General features: G+C 46.6%; 1 protein-coding gene across 4 annotated transcripts in view; it reads right to left on the reverse strand.

Annotated features, from left to right (window-relative positions):
* The window catches only part of sox13 (SRY-box transcription factor 13), a 212,765-nt gene that overhangs the window by 58,387 nt on the left and 134,439 nt on the right, over positions 1 to 19,939 (reverse strand). For all 4 annotated transcript variants that reach the window (XM_078242110.1, XM_078242113.1, XM_078242111.1 and 1 more), the window contains one exon: positions 7,276 to 7,501. In XM_078242110.1, coding sequence (XP_078098236.1) covers positions 7,276 to 7,500 — 225 coding nt within the window. In that variant the 5' untranslated portion in view covers position 7,501. The remainder of the gene's footprint in view (positions 1 to 7,275; positions 7,502 to 19,939) is intronic.

Below are 19,939 nucleotides of genomic sequence, written 5' to 3' on the forward strand. Positions count from 1 at the left end.
GTCAGCGAGCAGGATAAGCAGTCAGTCACAAAGTATTCCCACAGACAGGTAAGCAGGAAGTTTAAAGCAATGCATTGTTTAAAGTTTTAACATGAATTTTCAGGTACCAAAGTAAATAATGATTGGATTAGATAAATTAGCTTTTTAAAAAAAAACAATGTAATATGTGGAATTTACTGCGATGGCAAAATTTGATATTCCACAAATGTAAAATATATTTTGAAGCAGCTTTGAGGATGTTCAGCAATAATCGTGAAGACAGTATTTTGTCACAAGCTTCATTTTCAAGGCATTTAACAGCCCAGTGTCAAAGTGGAAGATTTTGTTAATTCACTGATTGTTTAGGGATTGCACTCCGGGGGGGGACCTCGTTAGCATACCCTCGAGAGGAACACAGAATCACAAACTGCAACTCCTGTATTTCCGAGTTAATCTGTACATACGCAGACTCCTGAAGTTGCTGTCAGTTTTAATGGGGAAATGACCCTGAAAGTTGTCAGTTTCAAGCGGTACGGTGGCACAGTGGTTGGCACTGCTGCCTCACAGCGCCAGGGACCCAGGTTCAATTCCAGCCTCGAGTGACTGCCTGTGTGTAGTTTGCACATTCTCCCCGTGTCTGCGTGAGTTTTCTCCGGGTGCTCCGGGTTTCCCCTCACTCCAAAGATGTGCTGATTAAGTGGATTGGCCATGCTAAATTGACCCTTGGTGCCCCAAGATGTATAGATTTGAGGGGGATTAGAGGGGAAAATATGTGGGGTTACAGGGATAGGGCTTGGGTGGGATGTTCTGTCGGAGAGTCGGTGCAGAATTGATGGGCTGTACTGCACTGTAGGGCTTCTATGATTCTACTACTGCAAAATCAGGGTGATTAACTCTGTCTGCCTGTCTCTCTCCACAGATGTTGCCTGACCTGTTGACTATTTCTGTTCTTATTCCAGATTTCCAGCATCCATGGTATCTTGCTTTTATAAAAGTATGCATCCTTTGCCTGAAGTGCTCATCTCTCCAGAGTCGGGTAGCTCTTCATCAAGACCCAAGCTGTTTCAAAGCCTTTTGGTAAAAACACATGAGGACCCGGGGACAAGTGGCCTCAAACAGTGAAATGGAGACAACGAGATCCAAAATTCCCCACCCCAGGACAGGAATCAGAGGTTGGGATTGTTTCTGGATGCTGGGAAGCAGTCGGACACATTCCTTGTGCTTTTCACTGGAGTGCCCCCATTAACTGGCCTGAAGACAGGGTTACCGTCCATCTAAGGATGATGGTCCAGCTCTTGAAGCTCCAATCAGAGACCCTTCAGCCTGAAAGGAGCAGCGGACTGCAGTAGAAAGGCAAGCGAGGGTTGGGGATGCCTTAAAATGGAGGCACCATCTCTCCAACTTGTTTAACCATAGAATCCCTACAGTGGCCCATTAAGTCTGCGCTGAGACTCCGAAACAGCATCTTACTCAGGCTCACACACTCATCGTATCCCCGTAATCCTGCACATTTACCTTGGTTAATCCACCTAACCTACAGAAACATAGAAACTAGAAGCAGGAGTAGCCATTCGGCCCTTCAAACCTGCTCCACCATTCCTTTTGATCATGGCTGATCATCAAATTCAATATCCTGATTCCGCTTTCCCTCTCATTTGCCTTGATCCCTTTAGTACAAAGAGCTATAGAAATATAGGAAATAGAAGCAGGAATATAATAGAACCTGCACATCTTTGGATACTAAGGGGCCATTTAGTATGGCCAATTCACCCAATCTGCACATCTTTGGACTGTGGGAGGAAACCGGAGCACCCGAAGGAAACGCACACAGACTTGGGGGGAGAATGTGCAAACTCCACACAGACAGTGATCCAAGGCCGGAAATGAACCTGGGTCACTGGTGCTGTGAGGCAGCAATGCTAACCACTGCCTAAGTTTAAATATGAACTAAAAATGGGTATTGCAACCAGCCCACCACCATGGGGCTGGGGTGGAGGGAAACCCTTAACAGGGTGACTTGTACCTGCTCCTACATCCAGCTTTGCAGGGAGGGTCAATAAGCTTGCCTGGAATGCTAGCCCCCTGGCCTGCCACCAGGAGCCTGAACTGGTCTCTTACCACTTGTGGGAACATGGAGGCCAACAAGAAACATCCCAGCTGGTTTGTTTGGATTAGCCTCAATAGACACCTCACGAATAAACGGGCCAGGAGCAAGATGCAGCCGAGAAACTGAGACACGGCCGGCTTTGCTATTTTTAACTCCAGCCCACATCCGCTCCTAGCTCTGATGGGGGCTCGGAAGCCTACCTCGGGTCTCTGTCGCGATAAGAAATTCATCCCTTTCAAATCTGAAACACATTTGATAAAAAAAGACTATGGGAGAATACTTTGAACAGTCAGGGGTGCTTCCAGATGGTCCATCCTCCATGTGAACCTTCACCCCTTTTCGGTGAGTGCCCACTTACCCCAAATTTACCAGTCAACACAGGTTGATGACTAATGTCTGGACCAGCTACACCTACAGGCAGAAAACAGAGACCATCACACAAACCAGCCTCCCATCCATTGACTCTGTCTACACTTCCCGCTGCCTCGGAAAAGCAGCCAGCATAATTAAGGATCCCACACACCCCGGACACTCTCTCTTCCACCTTCTTCCAACGGGAAAAAAGATACAAAAGTCTGAGATCACGTACCAACCGACTCAAGAACAGCTTCTTCCCTGCTGCCATCAGACTTTTGAATGGACCTACCTCACATGAAGTTGATCTTACTCTACACCCTAGCTATGACTGTAACACTACACTCTGCACTCTCTCCTTTCCTTCTGCGCTATGTTTTTTTAAAAATTCACTCGTGGGACTTGGGCGCCACTGGCTGGCCAGCATTTATTGCCCATCCCTAGTTGCCCTTGGAGGGCAGTTATGCATCAACCACATTGCTGTGGTTCTGGAGTCACATGTAGGCCAGACCAGGTGAGGACGGTAGATTTCCTTCACTAAAGGACTTTAGGGATATGCTATGTGTTCCATGAACGGTATGTTTTGTCTATATAGCACACAAGAAACAATACTTTTCACTGTATACTAATACATGTGACAATAATAAATCAAATCAAATCAAAACCTTGCTCACTTACTTTTCAGAATGCTCTTCTATGCATCCGGACTATGGCCCCGAGGGCAGCGGTGCCCACTTTTACTGAGGACTAAATACATTGAGGTGGGATGAAAGAAGCCAATTGCAGTAAAGGAGGGGAAAGAAATGAAAAAGAGGAAAAAGTTAAAAAGAAAACACCATGAAGATGTTCAAGAAAAAAAGAAAATCATTGAGGAAAAAAAAGGAGCAATAACTTTCACAAGTGTCGGGCAACAAAAATCTTTCATCGATTTACCCCACTCCTCTCCAAAAAAAATACTATTCTTGTTCAAAAACAGAAAATGCTGGAAAATTTCAGCGCTGAAGAAGGGTCATCCAGACCCGAAAGGTTGAGTCTGTTCTCTCTCCACAGATGCTGTCAGGCCGGCTGAGATTTTTTTCGCATTTTCTGTTTTTGTTTCAGATTCCAGCATCCGCAGTATTCTGCTTTTCATAGAATCCCTACAGTGCAGGAAGAGGCCATTCGGCCCATCAAGTCTGCACCGATGCAATCCCACCCAGGCCTTATCCCCATAACCCCATGCACTTACCCTAACTAGTCCCCCTGACACTAAGGGGCAATTTAGCATGGCCAATCCACCTAACCCGCATGTCTTTCCGACTGTGGGAGGAAACCCACACAGACATGGGGAGAACGTGCAGACTCTACACAGACAGTGATCCAAGCTGGGAATCGAACCCGGGTCCCTGACGCTGTGAGGTAGCAGTGCTAACCACTGTACCACCCCGGTTTTATCTTAGTGTTCTTGTTTAGTGACCAATTGAAATTAAAGTTCCTTATAAAATACTCATGGCGGTTAAAAAAAAAAGGTTTTCCTCAAAAATTAAATTTTCAAACCACAAAATTAAAAATAGTGGAAAGGCCATTTCCAATTTGTAAACGATTTCAATTTTTCATTATATGTAACAAGTGGGGGAAGAAAAGAAGCCAGGAGATGAATCTGCAGTGCCCTGGGGCAATGAGATAAAACATTACTGTGCAGTTTAACAGTCAGTCTGCTTCTCCATGGCAGCTGGCTGTAGAAAGGAACACACCGAGTGTTGTCTCGTGCTTTAGGAAGGATTTGAAAATTTTGCTGAGAATACAGAGGAGATTTAGCAGAATGATACCAAGAATAAGAGAACTCAGTTGTATAGAGAGGCTGGAAAAGCTGGAATTGTTCCCAGATCAAAGAAGGTTAAAGGGAGATTTGACAGAAGTGTTCAGAATTATGAGGGCTTAGAATAGAATCCCTACAGTGCAGAAGGGGCCATTCGGCCCATCGCGTCTGCACCGAATTTCTGACAGAGCACCTTACCCAGGCCCTCTCCCCTGCCCTTTCCCCGTAACCCCACACATGGACCATGGCCAATCCATCTAACCTGTACATCTTTGGACTGTGGGAGGAGACCGGAGCACCCGGAGGAAACCCACGCAGACATGGGGAGAACGTGCAAACTCCACAGTCTCCCGAGGCCGGAATTGAACCCAGGTCCCTGGCGCTGTGAGGCAGCAGTGCTAACCACTGTGCCACCGTGCTGCCCGGCTTATGACTCTGCAGAACCAACATTCTGTATGTGCAGCAATTGGCAGATGGACCTGTGGGATTTTGCCCAAATCCCTATTCATGCACAAGCACCACGTTAAATTTCTTTTGAGTTTATTAAAGCAGTAATTAAAAGGGAGACATGCAAATTCCCTCATGGTTGGCTTTCCTACTTGCATCTATCTTATTACACCCCTTTTATTGGGCAGAGGTCCATTATAAAACAGGAGAAGACAATGCCAAGGTTGGCTCAACTTGTGCGGTCCACGTGGCAGCAGGGGGCACGAATCTTCCTCATCATGGAGATGGGCCATGGGTAAAGGACCAGCAAGGCCCATTATAGAATCATAGAATCCTTACAGTGCAGAAGGAGGCCATTCAGCCCATCGAGTCTGCACCAACCACGATCCCACCAAGGCCCTATTCCCGTAACGCCACATATTTACCCTGCTAATCCCCCTGATGTTAAAAGGAGCAATTTAGCCTGGCCAATCAACTTAACCCGCACATCTAGGGTGGACTGTGGGAGGAAACCGGAGCACCCGGAGAAAACCCATGCAGACACGGGGAGAATGTGCAGACTCCGCACAGACAGTGACCCAAGCTGGGAATCGGACCCAGGTCCCTAGCGCTGTGAGGCAGCAGTGTTGACCACTGTGCCACCATGCTGCCCCTGTTAAATAAGCATACCCACAGCTTTGACATGGTTGTGCCGATCTCAGCCAAAAATGGATCGATTTGTCCCACAAAATGTGCCCACACCCCGTAAACAAAGACATTCAGAAAATAGATCAGTTGGCAGCTTTTTAAAGAAAAACCTTTCGCTGGATGTGGGTATCTCTGGCTGGTCCAGCATTTATTGTCCATCTCTAATTGCCCTCGAGAACGGGGCAGTGAGCTGCCTTCTTGAACTGCTGCACCCCATGAGGGGTAGGGAGTGCTGTTAGGGAGGGAGTTCCAGAGTTCTGACCCAGCAACAGACCTAGTGAAGGAATGACGATATATTTCCTAGTGAAGGATGGGGAATGGTCTGGAGGAGAACTTTCAAGTGGCGTTCCAATATGTATACCGCCCTTTGCCTTCTAGGTGGTAGGGGTCACAGGTTTAGAAGTTAATTGCTGCGTTAAGCAGGTCATGTGTCCTGTCTCAACATACCATTAATTGTTTTTGAATCTGTGAGCGACACAGCAGTGAGAGGATTTCATCCTTCCTAACTATGCCACACTATCCACTGGGTACAATTACCTTCAACTAAGTTCAAGTTGCCTTTAAACGGACCTGTCCAAATTGCAAAGCCACTCATCAAGACAAAAAAGATTCTCTTTTAATGTCTTTCTAAATAACCTGCTACCAAGTTATTGTACACATGCATGACTGGTTTCCAGGGAATTCTAATCATGCACAAATCCCAATAATTATGGTTTCCAGGGCACAGAGGAGCGGGGGGAACTCTCTCCATAGCTGCTGCTTACAATATTCCAAGCTTTTATTTCAGACTTCCAGCAGTATCTTTACTTTTGAAGTTAAGTTAATCTTATCTAGCACAATTTGTTAGGCCACACTTGGGAGTATTGTCAATAATTCTGATCTTCACTCTGTATTTAGAAAGGTACTGGCTGGAGAAGGTGTGAAAATATTTATTCCAATGATGCTAGAAGTCAGAAGTTATGCTTTTCAAAAGCACTGAACAGGCCAAGGTCTTTCCTCAAAACAAAATAGAAGGCCGAGGTGTGACCTGATGGAAGCCTTTAAGATTATGATAGTGTTGATTGAGCAGGCATACAGAAGATGTTGCTACTTGTGGGAACGATCAGATTGGGGGCCATAAACATATGGCAGTCTTGAATAAATCCAACAGAATTCAGGAGAAAACCCAGAGAGTGGTGAGAATGTTGAACTCACGGCCGCAGATAGAACAAATGCATTTAAACGGATGCAAGACGTACATTGGGAGTTGGATGAGAGAAAGGAATAGAATGATAGGCTGATGGGGTAAGAGGAGGCTCATGTGCTCAATAACAGTGCCTGAACCAGTTGGACCCAACTGTCCTTTAGGGAAGACAATCTGCCATCCTTATCCGGTCTGGCCTACATGTGACTCCAGATTCACAGTAATGTGGTTGACTCTTGATTGCCCTCTGAAATGGCAGAGCAAACCACTCTCCTCAAGGACCATTAGGGATGGGCAATAAATGCTGGCCAAGCCAGTGATGCCCACACCCATGAACGAATTAAAAACCCTGATAATGCAATGACTCCGTTACAAGAGACTTTCCACCCCCAGTTGACTCAGGCATTGCCGATGGCGAACTACTTAGTGCCTGGAAGTGCGTGTGAGATCACAAGAGCAAGAAGTGACGACACATTCTATTCCTTCCACCCTTCACTTATTGACTTGAATACAACAATGGATTGGATCCTGAGTTTCCTGAACACCACACGACAAGCCTAGCCTGCCATTTGCAGGAATCCAACCAAATCTCAAACTGGACAGGTTTCATGGCTTTTACCAAAGTTCTTTCACAGCGAAGGTAGGCCAGTCTCACTCACATGCAACTCTCGCCCAGAGTTAGGGTCGACCAGAAGCTGTGCATTCATGTTTGCAACTTACATGCGTTTGCTTCACAACCCCTGGCCTTTCGAGGTCAGAGTTCTCTCTCCCCAGTGCTGCCTTGCTCTGAAGCACCTCGGAATGAGGATTGTTGGGAAACGAAGCACTCAGCGATCCGTAGCCACTCCTCTCCTCCTCCACCTCCTCCACTTTCACCTGGTCATGGACCATAATCATGTCTCCATTCACTTCCATGCAACAAGAAGCCAGTTGTCGTGCGGACATTCTACAGGGGGGGGGGGGGGGGGAAAGGAAGAGAAAAAAAAAGATTTAACATTTAACTCTTGATCAAACTCTCAAAAGCTCAAAAGGGAACGTAATGCAAAGTATACCAAATGATGGATTCACGAAGGAAGGGGGGGGGGGAAGGTGGGAGTGGCACATGTTTTACCATTTAACAGAGAGAGGAAAGGACAAGGGGCTATAACTCAAAGACAACACCCTGTGCATTTGGAGCAACTGAGTCTCTCGAATGGTGCACTTAAAAAAAAAAGGTGGCAATTTGCCTTAAAGCTTCTACAAACCCCCAACAGCTAAGGCAACAAAACACTTCTTTATCCAACGCTACAGGCATCGCCAGAGTTCTTTTGGGTCTGACGTTTCTGCGAGAGAGAAGCTGTCCAGAACAGAATGAGTGCAAAATGGATTTCTTTTTTTTGCTGGGAACACACTAACCCATTCTGCATTCAACAAAAGGGAATATTGGATTCACCTCTTTACAGATGACAAAGACCACGTGATTCTCTTCAAGTAAATGAGTGGGGGTGGGGAGGGCGGTGTTGGTTAAGCAGAGAGATTTCTGGCGATACTAATATCAGGGCATTAAAAAAAAAAATAACTCAAACAATTCAGCCTGCAAGTCAAACAGTTCTGTGCAAAGTGGCAGTTAGAACAGCTTCAAACAAAAAGCTGGTTGAAACAACAGAATCTATTCTGTAATGGAAAGGGAACAGAGAGAACTGTGAACGAAAAGGAAGTGGAACAATGGCCCACTGGACAAAAGAAATCAAACAAAAGGGAAATGTGACAAGAGGACAATGGCATACAGTTTATTCCGTCATTCCTGCTTTCAGGGGTCGGTTTATCTCCCTTTCCTTCCCTTCCCAAAGCCTCCTGTTTGGATTTCATCATATCTCGTTTCCTTTCAACAGATTTCTTTGTCCGCTGCGCTGGATTTAATCTGTGATCGAGTTAATGCGAGTTTTAATTTAAGCTCTTGTGTGCGAGTCAACAGCAACCTCAGAAGTGAAGGCAACCATTAACCCTTGCAGGGCCAAAAACCTCTTGACTGGCGTGTCCAGGATTATGGAACGCTAAAGCAATTCCTCAAACACCCCCCCCCCCAAATCCCCGTTAAGCTTTTTAATATTTCACCTCCAGCCCATTGAAGGGGCTGCTTCAAGCGTTTTCCCACATTCTTACCGCCTGCTGGACTTCTTGCTGCCTATTTCTGCCCAAGCTCCGAGATATTTTGGGTGAGCGGACATTCTGGTTTTGCTGGGATGGGCCGGATTTTTCATCAAGCATCCCATTGTCCCAGCACTTTTCTCCACCTTTCTCAAAATCTCCCGGTTTCCAGCTCCCCTCCCCTTTAACTCGCCGCTCCCGTTCCATTTACCGTCACCCAAATCCATCTCGCACTGCACCCTGGGAACCGGAATGCCGCCCCACTGTTAATCAGTTGCGCCAAGAGGTTCCAAAACACACAGGAGCCATTCTCAATGGCACCCAGATCAGCCAGAGGAAATCGGCCTCTGGGTGACCAAAGATGATGGACAGCTGTGAGGGCGGCACGGTGGTTAGCACTGCTGCCTCACCACGTCAGGGACCCGGGTTCGATTCCCGGCTTGGGTCATTGTCTGTTGCTGTGTGGTTTCCTCCCACAGTCCGAAAGACTTGCTGGTTAGGTGGATTGGCTATGCTAAATTCTCCCTCAGCGTACCCGAACAGGCATCGATCGGAGGAGTGTGGCGACTAGGGGATTTTCACAGTAATTTTATTGCAGTGTTAATGTAAGCCAACTCGTGACAATAATAAACAAACTTTGAACCAAGCCACACCGATGGTGTAGTTGGGCGGAGCACATCGGCAAATCACCAATCAGGGCTGAGGAGGGTACCAGGCAAGTTTGGTTGAGCTGTGGCGAGTTCAACCAAACTTCTCATTGAAAGATTGCGTGCTTTCCTGCCTGTGGCTCTGCACAGGACACAAACAAAGCTTTTGGCTGAAAATATGTGTTGTCGGAAGCCAGTGTACAAATGAAAATAAACGAGGCTTTTAAATGGGGATTTGGCCGTACCATCATGCATTGCACAGTAAAGTTGGGAGTGGAATGGAGGATTCTGGGATCCGGTGACAAGTGAAGCCTTGGTTCATTTTGTTTTAAAGAAATGAGCCAGAAATGTCACTGAAACAAAGCAATGCTTCATGATGCGCGATTAAATCACTCGGGAGGCTGGATCGTACCCGGGAAATAAAGGCTTTTATTAGTAACAAGAATGGAGCATACTGCATAACAATACAATCCCAGACTAAAGGGTCACCAGGCAGTGCAGTGACCTTTATACTCCTACAGGTAGGCGGAGCCAACCGGAGTGTACCACAGACCAATACCAACAGGTAGAACACCCCAACCCTAACCCCAACAGTGACAACAGTAACATATGTACAAGTACCCATAGTGCTAACCATCTATGGTTCAGTACCCATAGTGGTAACCATCTATGGTTCACCACACTTCATTACTGCTGTCTGTAATAATTGGGCGATTTAATTGGATTGCCAACTCTGGCTGGAGGATGTCATCACGTGACATCCTCCAGCCTTCAACACATGCCTTCAACTGCCCCTCTCCCCAGACTCCAGCCACTGGTTGCCCAACATGTCAATCAGCAAGAAAGCCCACCTTCTCAAGGCTGTCGATGTGTCCTGGTTTCAGAAATTCTGGTCGCCCGAGATAAGCTCCTTCCCTCCTCAAAGTCTCACTACCTCTGCCTGTCCTAACATCTACTTACGTGGTCCAATGTCAAATTCCATCCAACAATATCTCCTGTGGTGTGCCTCAGGCGTTTTACTACACGAAAGGGGACTTAGCTTTAAATTGAGGGGTGAGAGATATAGGGCAGATGTTAGAGGTAGGTTCTTTTACTCAGAGAGTAGTAAGGGCGTGGAATGCCCTGCCTGCAGCAGTAGTGGACTCGTCAACATTAAGAGCATTCAAATGGTTATTGGATAAACATATGGATGATATTGGAATAGTGTAGATTAGAAGGGCTTTAGATGGGTTTCACTGGTCGGTGCAACATCGAGGGCTGAAGGGCCTGTACTGCGCTGTAATGTTCTATGTTCTATATAAATGCAAGTTGTTGTTGCCAACATCTGGTTCTACAGATGGAAGACATTTGGCTACAAAACCCATCACATTTTTCAAACCAAAACACCAGCGATTCAAACTGGTGACTGCATCACATTGCAACTGGGTTAACAGAAACAGCACAATGGAAAGAATCAGCGATCGTGTGTTTATTGGAACGTTTCAGGTACACAAAGTACTAAGATGTGATCTAGCGTTGCCAACTGTGATTACATGTATTCCTGGAGGTTTCAGCACATGATTTGCCCCCGTGCTCCTGCCATTAATTGGTCCACACCTCCATTCTTGTGATGCACTTCCTTCCTACACCAATTGGAACGCAAGCCGACTCATGATCCAATTGGATGATGCTCGACTGGGAGACAAACAACTTCCCCCGCCCAGTTTTCAATATTTTGTAATCTGGTAAAGGGAATGATTCAAAAAAAAAATTACAAAATAAAACCCCCCAATCTTTTTTTTACTGTCCTGATGATTTTTCTCCAGGAATGCACACAGCCGTGTCCTGAAATTCAATCTGCAATTTCTGAAGACTCCAGGAGGGTTTGTAACTCTACCGTGGTCTCACACACAGTAATTAGATAAACGACCAGGGGTTTGCTTTGCTGATGATGTTGGAGGAATAAATGGTGGTGGCCCAGCCACCATCAGCACTTCCCTAACTCTTAGAACATAAGGAATACCTGCCTCTTCATTCAAGAGAAGATGGCTGATCTTCGACCTCAACTCCACCTTCCCTCATTGGCCCCGTAACATGCCAAAGTCCCAGATGGCCATGGGCTGCTCTCTCCTTCGAGGGGGGAGAGCTGACTGATGGTGATTAACCCAAGGATCACCACATCTCAAGCAAGGGGCAAGGTTGAGATGGCGGGCTTTCATGGATAACCTCATATGCATGCCAGAGGTTCATAGATTTTTGAGTAGTGAGTATCCACAGCTCTCTGGAATAACAGCAAATTCAAAGGGCTCACAACTCTTTCCATGAATAAGTTTCTGTTCTACTCTGTTCAAAGTGGCCAACTCCCTGTTCGGAGATAGACTGACGCTAGCAACATGTGGTGGTTAGCACTGCTGCCTCACAGAGCAAGGGACCCAAGTTCGATTCCAGCCTCGGGTGACTGTGTGTGGAGTTTGCACAATCTCCCCGTTTCTGCGTGGGTTTCCTCTGAGCGCTCCAGTTTCCTCCCACAGTCCAAATGACAGGTTACGTGCATTGGCCATCCTATCTGGGTGGCACAGTGGTTAGCTGTGCCCAAAGATGTGTAGGTGAGGGGAATTAGCGGGATAAAATGTGTGGGGTTACGGGGATTTTTTTTTTAGTATAACAAGTAGGCTTACATTAATACTGCAATGAAGTTACTGTGAAAATTCCCCACACTCATGCGTCTGCTCAGGTAGACTGGGGGAGAATTTAACACGGCCAATGCACCCAATCAGCATGTCTTTCGGACTGTGGGAGGAAACCGGAGCACCTGGAGGAAACCCACACGGACACGGGGAGAAAGTGCAAACTCCGCACAGACAGTGACTCAAGCCAGGAATTGAACCCGGGTCCCTGACGCTGCGAGGCAGCAGTGCTAACCACTGTGCCACCCGGATAGAATGGTGGTGTGGGCCTGGGTAAGATGCTCCATCAGAGAGTCGATGCTGACTTGATGGGCCGAAAGGATCAATGAAAAAAAGATAGGAACAGGATTCCCCCTGCCTTCCCTGGAGATTGTAAGCACAGGGAGAAGCCAGTAGACTCTGATCTGATTTTGATCCAATGTGTCCAGGACACCAAGAGCTGAAGCGTAACCTGCCTCCATGCTCTTCAACATTACCATTTCAAATCCAAAAGCATCATCGCAATGCAGTTTGCACAGCAGTGTGACAGTACCTAATCTCTTTCCAAATCAGATGCAAACTCAGGGGAGGTGGTCAGTGGCACAGTGATAATGTTACTGGACCAGTAAACCAGAGGCCTGTTGGTACATGGGTTCAAATCCCAACACGGCTACTGGTGGACTTTTGAGAATTCTGGAATTCAGAGCTTGGTAAAGGTGACCATGAAACTATTTTTGAAACTCATCAGGTTTACTAATGTCCTTTAGGGAAAGGAGTCTATCCTCCTCGTTACGCGGTCTGGTCCACACGTGACTCCACACCTACAGCAACATGGTTGATTATTTTAAGCGCCTTCTGAAATGGCCAAGCAAGACATTCGGTATAAAAACTATACAAGCTATGATTGCAGGTTCCAATCTATTGCAGCAGAATAGCCATTATTTGTCTATGTTGATTTTAATGTGCTTTAAAGGACCGTGAGGCGGCACAGTGGTTAGCACTGCTGCCTCACAATGCCAGGGACCCGGGCTCAATATCCAGCTTGGGTCACTGTCTGTGCAGAGTTTGTACGTTCTCCCCGTGTCTGCATGGGTTTCCTCCAGGTGCTCCGGTTTCCTCCCACAGTCCAAAGATGTGCGGGTTAGGTGGATTGGTCGTGCTAAATTTCCCCTTAGGGGCACTAGCTAGGGCAAATGCATGGGATTATAGGGATAAGGCCTGGGTGGGATTCTGGTCGGTGCAGGCTTGATGGGCCGATTGGCCTCCTTCTGCACTGTAGGATTGTATGAATTGTGCAATGTCAAATCAGTTTGAGCGAGAAAGAATCACAAAGAAACCCATCATTCTGCAGTAATTAGCAATCTCCCTCCCAGAGGAAACAACAGCAGTTATGAACAGGAAACAGAACCGTCACATTAGAACATAAAAAAGCTACAGCACAAACAGGCCCTTCAGCCCACAAGTTGCGCCGAACATGTCCCTACCTACTAGGCTTACCTATAACCCTCTATCTTACTAACTTCCATGAACTTATCCAAAAGTCTCTTAAAAGACCCTATCAAATCCGCCTCCACTACCGGTAGCCCATTCTACGCACCCACCACCCTCTGAGTGAAAAACTTACCTTTAACATCTCCTCTGTACCTACTCCCCAGCACCCTAAACCTGCGACCTCTTGTGGCAACCATTTCAGCCCTGGGTAAAAGCCTCTGAGAATCCATTCTATCAATACCTCTCAACATCTTATACACCTCTATCAGGTCACCTCTCATCCTTCGCTTCTCCAAGGGGAAAAGACCTAGCTCTCTCAGCCTATCCTCATAAGGCATGCCACCTAATCCAGGCAACATCCTTGCAAATCTCCTCTGCACCCTTTCTATGACTTCCACATCCCTTCTGTAATGAGGCGACCAGAACTGGGCACAGTACTCCAGGTGGGGTCTGACCAGGGTCCTATGCAGCTGCAGCATTATCTCCCGATTTCTAAACTCAACTCCTCACAATCATAATGCAAGCACTGATGTGGCCTTGTTAAAGTCAAAGGCAAAAGAGATGAAAGGGAGGGAGGAGCTTAAACAATTGCGTTCACTGGGGAAAGGGCACTGAGAAAATTATTCAAACTAAAAGTTGCCAAGTCCCCAGGTCCTGGTGGAATTCATTCTGGGGTCTTAAAATTGGCTGCAGATGAATTGGTTTTGACTTTCCAAACTTCCCGAGGTTCTGAAAAAAGTCCCAGCAGATTGGAAAATAGCAAATGTGACTCCTCTACTCAACAAAAGGAGGGAGACAGAAAGCAGACCAGTTAGCTTAACATCCGTCATTGGGAAACTGCTGGAATCTATTACCCAGGAGGTGATGGCTACGCATTTGGAAAATCTCAGTGCAATCAGGCAGAATCAACATGGCTTTGTGAAAAGGAAATTATGTTTGACTAATGGTTCTTTGAAGTAGCAACAAGCAATGCAGATGTAGGTGTGGTGTACCTGGATTTCCAGAAGGTGTTTGACAAGGTGCCACAGCAAAGAAACCAAGAGCTCATGGTGTACGGGTAACATCTTGGCATGGAGAGAGTGTTGTTTGGCTAACAGGAGACGGAGCATCATAAATTGATCATTTTCTGGTTGGCAACAAGGGTATTGCCACAAGCATCAGTGCTGGGCCCACAAATATTTACAATCTACATCAACAACTTGGATGAAGGGACCGGCTGAGTTACTCTTGCAAAGAGCCAGCATATACGCAATGGGCTGAATGTCCTCCTTCCATGTTGTAACCATTCTGTTCGATATATAATTCAATTTTGTAACATTACTTCATGCTGACTCATCAGGATTTCCTTGGGAGTCTCATGTTGCAACATTGGTTTTTTAAAAAACCCAGTAGATTCCTCATTGATTTGGCAGAGTTGGTGGCTTTGTAAACACTAGGTAGTTGAGGAAATTCCCAGCTCTCGTATCAGATGAGAAGAAGGTGTTCTCCAACTCTATAGTCACTAATAAATCCAACAAGTAATTCAAGGAAAACATCTTGAACCAAAAAGAGTGGCTGGAATTTTGATTTGATTTATTGTCACATGTATTAACATAGTGAAAAGTATTGTTTCTTACACGTTATACAGACAAAGCATACCGTTCATAGAGAAGGAAACGAGAGAGGGTGCAGAATGTAGTGTTACAGTCATAGCTAGGGTGTAGAGAAAGCTCAATGCAAGGTAAGAAATTGAATTAAAGCATTGTTAGAGAGTTTAAAAGAGTTAGAATGAAGTTTTAGAAGCATAGAATGAGGGTAAAAGATAGAATTAGAAGGTGTGCTGGGCACAGCTTGCAAGAAGAGCTGAATAGCATTAGCGCTTTCAGGGAATTTGAATGAGAGGGATAAAAGGAATCAGAAGGCTATGCTGATGGGTTGAGATGACATAGAATCTTCATAGAATCCCTACAGTTCAGAAGGAAGCCATTCCGTCCATCACGTCTGCACTGACCCTCTGAAGGAGCAGTCCACCTACGGCCACCTCCCTGCCGTTTTCTCGTAACCGCACGCAATGATCATGGCCAATCCCCCTAACTTATGCATCTTTGGACAGCGAGAGGAAACCAGAGCACCCGGAGGAAACCCACGCAGAGAACTTGTAAATGCAGACAGACACCCAAAGCCAGAATCGAACCTGGGTCCCTGGCACCGTGAGGCAGCAGTGCTAACCACTGTGCCACCCCATACAATGGGAGAAGGCTTATGTGAAGAACGAAGACCAGCATACCCAGTTGGACCGAGTGGCCTGTTTCTGGGCTGTAAATTATATGGAATTCTTTGTCCGTTAGGTCAGTAAACACAGAACTCAATCCCACCAAAATTCAGAATTGTATAACTTGATTCTTCCCCTCCTTCCGCCTGTCCCCAACCGCATGAGGAACAAAGTGAAGGAGTACTCAGGACTATAATTGAGAATGAGCCTCCTTGAGCAGAGCTCACAAAATCCAAAAAGTACAGAAGGAGACCGTTTGGCTCATTGGGCGAATCTTCCTGTTTCGTCCACCACGGGAATCGTAGTGGGCGAGGGGCGGACCATGGAAAAGGTCCATTGATCTCGGGGGGGGGGGGGGGGAATTTCCGGTTTCAGGGTGAGCGCGGCTGGAAAATCCCGCCCATCGTGTTGGCACCTGCTGTCCGAATGAGCAATTCACTTCGTACTATTCTCAATCCTTCTCCCTGCAACCCTTCACATTCTTTCTTTTCAGACACTCTCATTCCCTTTTGCATGGTTCTAATGAACCTGCATCCACAACATTTTCAGGCAGTGCATTCCAGACTCAAGAAAAATCCTCACGTCACTTTGACTTCTTTTACCAATAACTTTAAATCTGTGCCCTCTCCTTGACCTTTTCACAAGTGGGAACAGTTTTGCCTCATCCACTTCGTTCAGAACTCTCTCAATTTCAAATATCTCCATCAATCTCCTCTCAGCCATCTTTTAGTCTATCTTCATAAGTGAAGTTCTACAGCCCTGGAACTATCCTTGTGAATCTTCTCTGCACATTGTGATGCTTTCATATCCTCCCTCAAGTGTGACATCCAGAACTGGGTGCAATAGTCCGGCTGAGGGCAAACGAGTAGCTTATACAAGTTTGGCACAGCCTCTTTGCTCTGTACTCTAGGTATGCCCTTGTTAATAAAATCCAAGACACTGTATGCTTTATTAATTGCTCTCTCAAACTGCCCTGCCACCTTCAGTGGCTATGCACATATAGGACATGTGACTGAGTGCTGCGTCGCCCTTGCTTGTTCATCCAGCAGTGAGAATCCTCCAGTAGCATGCAATAAGCAACTTAAAAAACCACTTCACAAAGTCAATCCAGAGTGAAGGTTTAATAAAGAAACTTTATTACACCATCTCTAGGGCAATGGCCTGGGCCACAAATGCTCCCCACAATCCCCCATCTGCTTCTAGTTTCTACCAGGACAGCTGACCGCCACAGCATGTCATCATTGGCTACATTGCTGACCAGAATGATGGGATCCCATACCAGATCCAGCGCTTGCAACTTCATCGAGAGACTCTTGTACTCCACATCTCCAGTGCTGGACCAAGGATGACACAGGAGGGTGTGCGCGTATCCAGAAGCACGGTGTGCTGTCTATGGGGGCCAGCTTGGTACGGAGATGGAGGGCAGGAACCAGTCTGCCCCGGTAAACAGCGCACCAGGAGCAGTGCAGCTCTACAGCAGAATCTTTGCTGCACTCACCTCAGTCTCTAGTAAACTGAGGGCTACCTTGTGCACATTGCTCTTGAACAATTAGATTTGACACCAGAATGATTTCCTGCTGGTGTGACGCAGGAGTGGGAGGCCTGGCAGGATACCGGCAGGCAGCTGCTTTCATAAACATTCATGAGATGCAAATGATACTTGTGCCACCTGCCATCGAGATGACCGACCCACCATTAACCCACCACTCATTTCTTATGATCTTAACGTACTGTATCTGGCAACTTCAGGGCGGCACGGGTGGCAGAGTGGTTAACACTGCTGCCTCACAGCGCGAGGGACCCGGGTTCGATTCCCAGCTTGAGTCACTGTCTGTATGGAGTTTGCACTTTCTCCCCATGCCCGCTTCTTCCCCAGGTGCTCCGGTTTCGTCCCACAGCCCAAAGATGTGCAGGCTAGGTTGACTGGCCATGATAAATTGTCCCTTAGTGTCAGGGGGTTGAGCAGGGTAAATATGTGGGGTTATGGGAAAGGGGCCTGGGGTGGGATTGTTGTTGGTGCAGGCTCGATGGGCCAAATGGCCTCCTTCTGCACTGGTCGGGATTTTATGATTCCATTTTATGATTAGCCCACCATTGGGAGAACTGCAATGTAATTTTAAGCCGGCCGATTTCCGACTTTTTGGCTCCCATTAGATTCTCCACTCCCGCCTGCCCCAAAACCCATGGTTTGGGAGAATTCCACCCATACACTCAGGTCCCTCTACCCCTTCGCTTATATTTTATGTTGTCTCATGTCCTTTCAAAATGAATCACCCCGCATTCCTCCACATTGACCTTCATCTGCCACCTGTCTACATCTTCCACCCACTTGTCTATGTCGTCTTGAAGTTCCGCATCATCCTTCTCACAGTTCACAGTAGAAACCAGAAGCAGGAGGAGGCCATTCGGCCCTTTGAGCCTGCTCCTCCATTCATTTTAATCATGGCTGATCATCAAATTCAATATCCTGATATCCCAATATCCTGCAGCTCCCCTCCCCCCATATCCCTTGATCCCTTTAGCCCCAAGAACTATAACTAATTCCTTCTTGAAATCGCACAAAGCTCCCAAGTTCCGTATCAACCGCAAGTTTTGAAATTGTGGCCGGCGCACAGAGGTCTAGATCGTCAACCTGTATCAGCAAAAGCAAGGAATTCCACCACAAATCTTCCCCCAGCCCGAAACACATCCACTAACCACTACTCAGCGCTTCCTGTCACTCATAGCCAGCTTCATATCCATGTTACTACCGTTCCCTTTATAACTTTGCTAAAAGTTTGTTGTGTGGTACTGTTCAAAGTCCATGTACACCACAACAACATAGTCCACATCAACCCTCTGTTAGCTCTGCAAACAAAAACACTCCAGCAAGTTCATTCAATACAATTTTCACCTCAAGGAATTCAGGCTGGCTTTCCTGAATTAATTCAATTGTCCCGATGACTATTAATTTTGCTTTGATTATTGTTCCTGGAAGTTTCCCACCAACAAAGTTAAACTGTCTAGTCTGCAGCTGTGCAGGGAAATGCATGAAGAGAGTTGGCAATGATTGCTCAGCCTATGTTCAAGGGAGATTACCCTCAACCAGGGTTGCATGAAATCATACAAGGAAGCAACTTTCCCACATACACCACCAAATTGCCAATAATACTGTTAATGGAGCAACTGGCACAACGGTCAGCACTGCTGCCTCACAGCGCCAGTGACCCCGGTTCAATTCCCGGCTGGGGTCACTGTCTGTGCGGAGTCTGCCGCTCTTTCCATGTCTGTGTGGGGTTCCTCCGGCTGCTCCCGTTTCCTCCCACAGTCCACAAGACTGGTTAGGGTGCATTGGGCCATGCTAAATTCTCACTCAGTGTACCCGAACAGGCGCCAGAGTGTGGCAACTAGGGGATTTTCACAGTAACTTCATTGCAGTGTTAATGTAAGCCGACTTGTGACACTAATAAATAAACTTTAAACTTTTCAAACCTTAATTCCCACCACCTTGCCCCACCCCCACACTGCTTAATGAGACCCCTCCCCAGTCCACCCCCACACTGCTTAATGAGACCCCTCACTGGGCTGATTGGCTGAGCTAAATTGGCCTTAGTTACACAGGGATTAGCAGGATAAATATGTGGGGTTACGGGGATAGGATGTGATTGTTGTCCGTGCAGGCTCAATAGGCCAAATGGCCTCCTTTTGTACTGTAGGGATTCTATGATTCGGGAAATGACTGTTGTCACTGACGATGTCTGAGGAAAACATTGTGCGTGCGTGGATATGTACCCGTTACATACGTGACTTCCACCAGACATCCCAAATGACTTCGCTGACACATCATTTATCCGTGAAGTGCAGTAATCCCAGCAGCACAGCAAGATCCCACAGACAGCAATGTGGCAATGACCAAAAACACAATCTGTTTTTTTTTTATATAAAGTGATGCGGAATGAGCAATAAACTTTGGCTCGATAACTCACCTGCTCTCCTTTGAAATATCCCCATGGGATCTTTCACATCCAGCCGAGCAGACAGCTGGGGCCTCCTTGTAGCGTCTCCTTGAAAGGTGACACCTCTCAGAGTACCGCACTGGGGTATCAGTCTATACCTTTGTGCGTTCACACAAATATGCTACAAGATCCAACTCCCATGTTTCTAAATTAGATTCTGTTCCAGAGGGAATTTTGTTTGGAAGGGACATGAAGACGAGAGGAAAGAAAACTAACCTCACCTGAAGG

The sequence above is a fragment of the Mustelus asterias genome, chromosome 25, assembly GCF_964213995.1.
Source record: "Mustelus asterias chromosome 25, sMusAst1.hap1.1, whole genome shotgun sequence".
Taxonomy (NCBI): domain Eukaryota; kingdom Metazoa; phylum Chordata; class Chondrichthyes; order Carcharhiniformes; family Triakidae; genus Mustelus; species Mustelus asterias.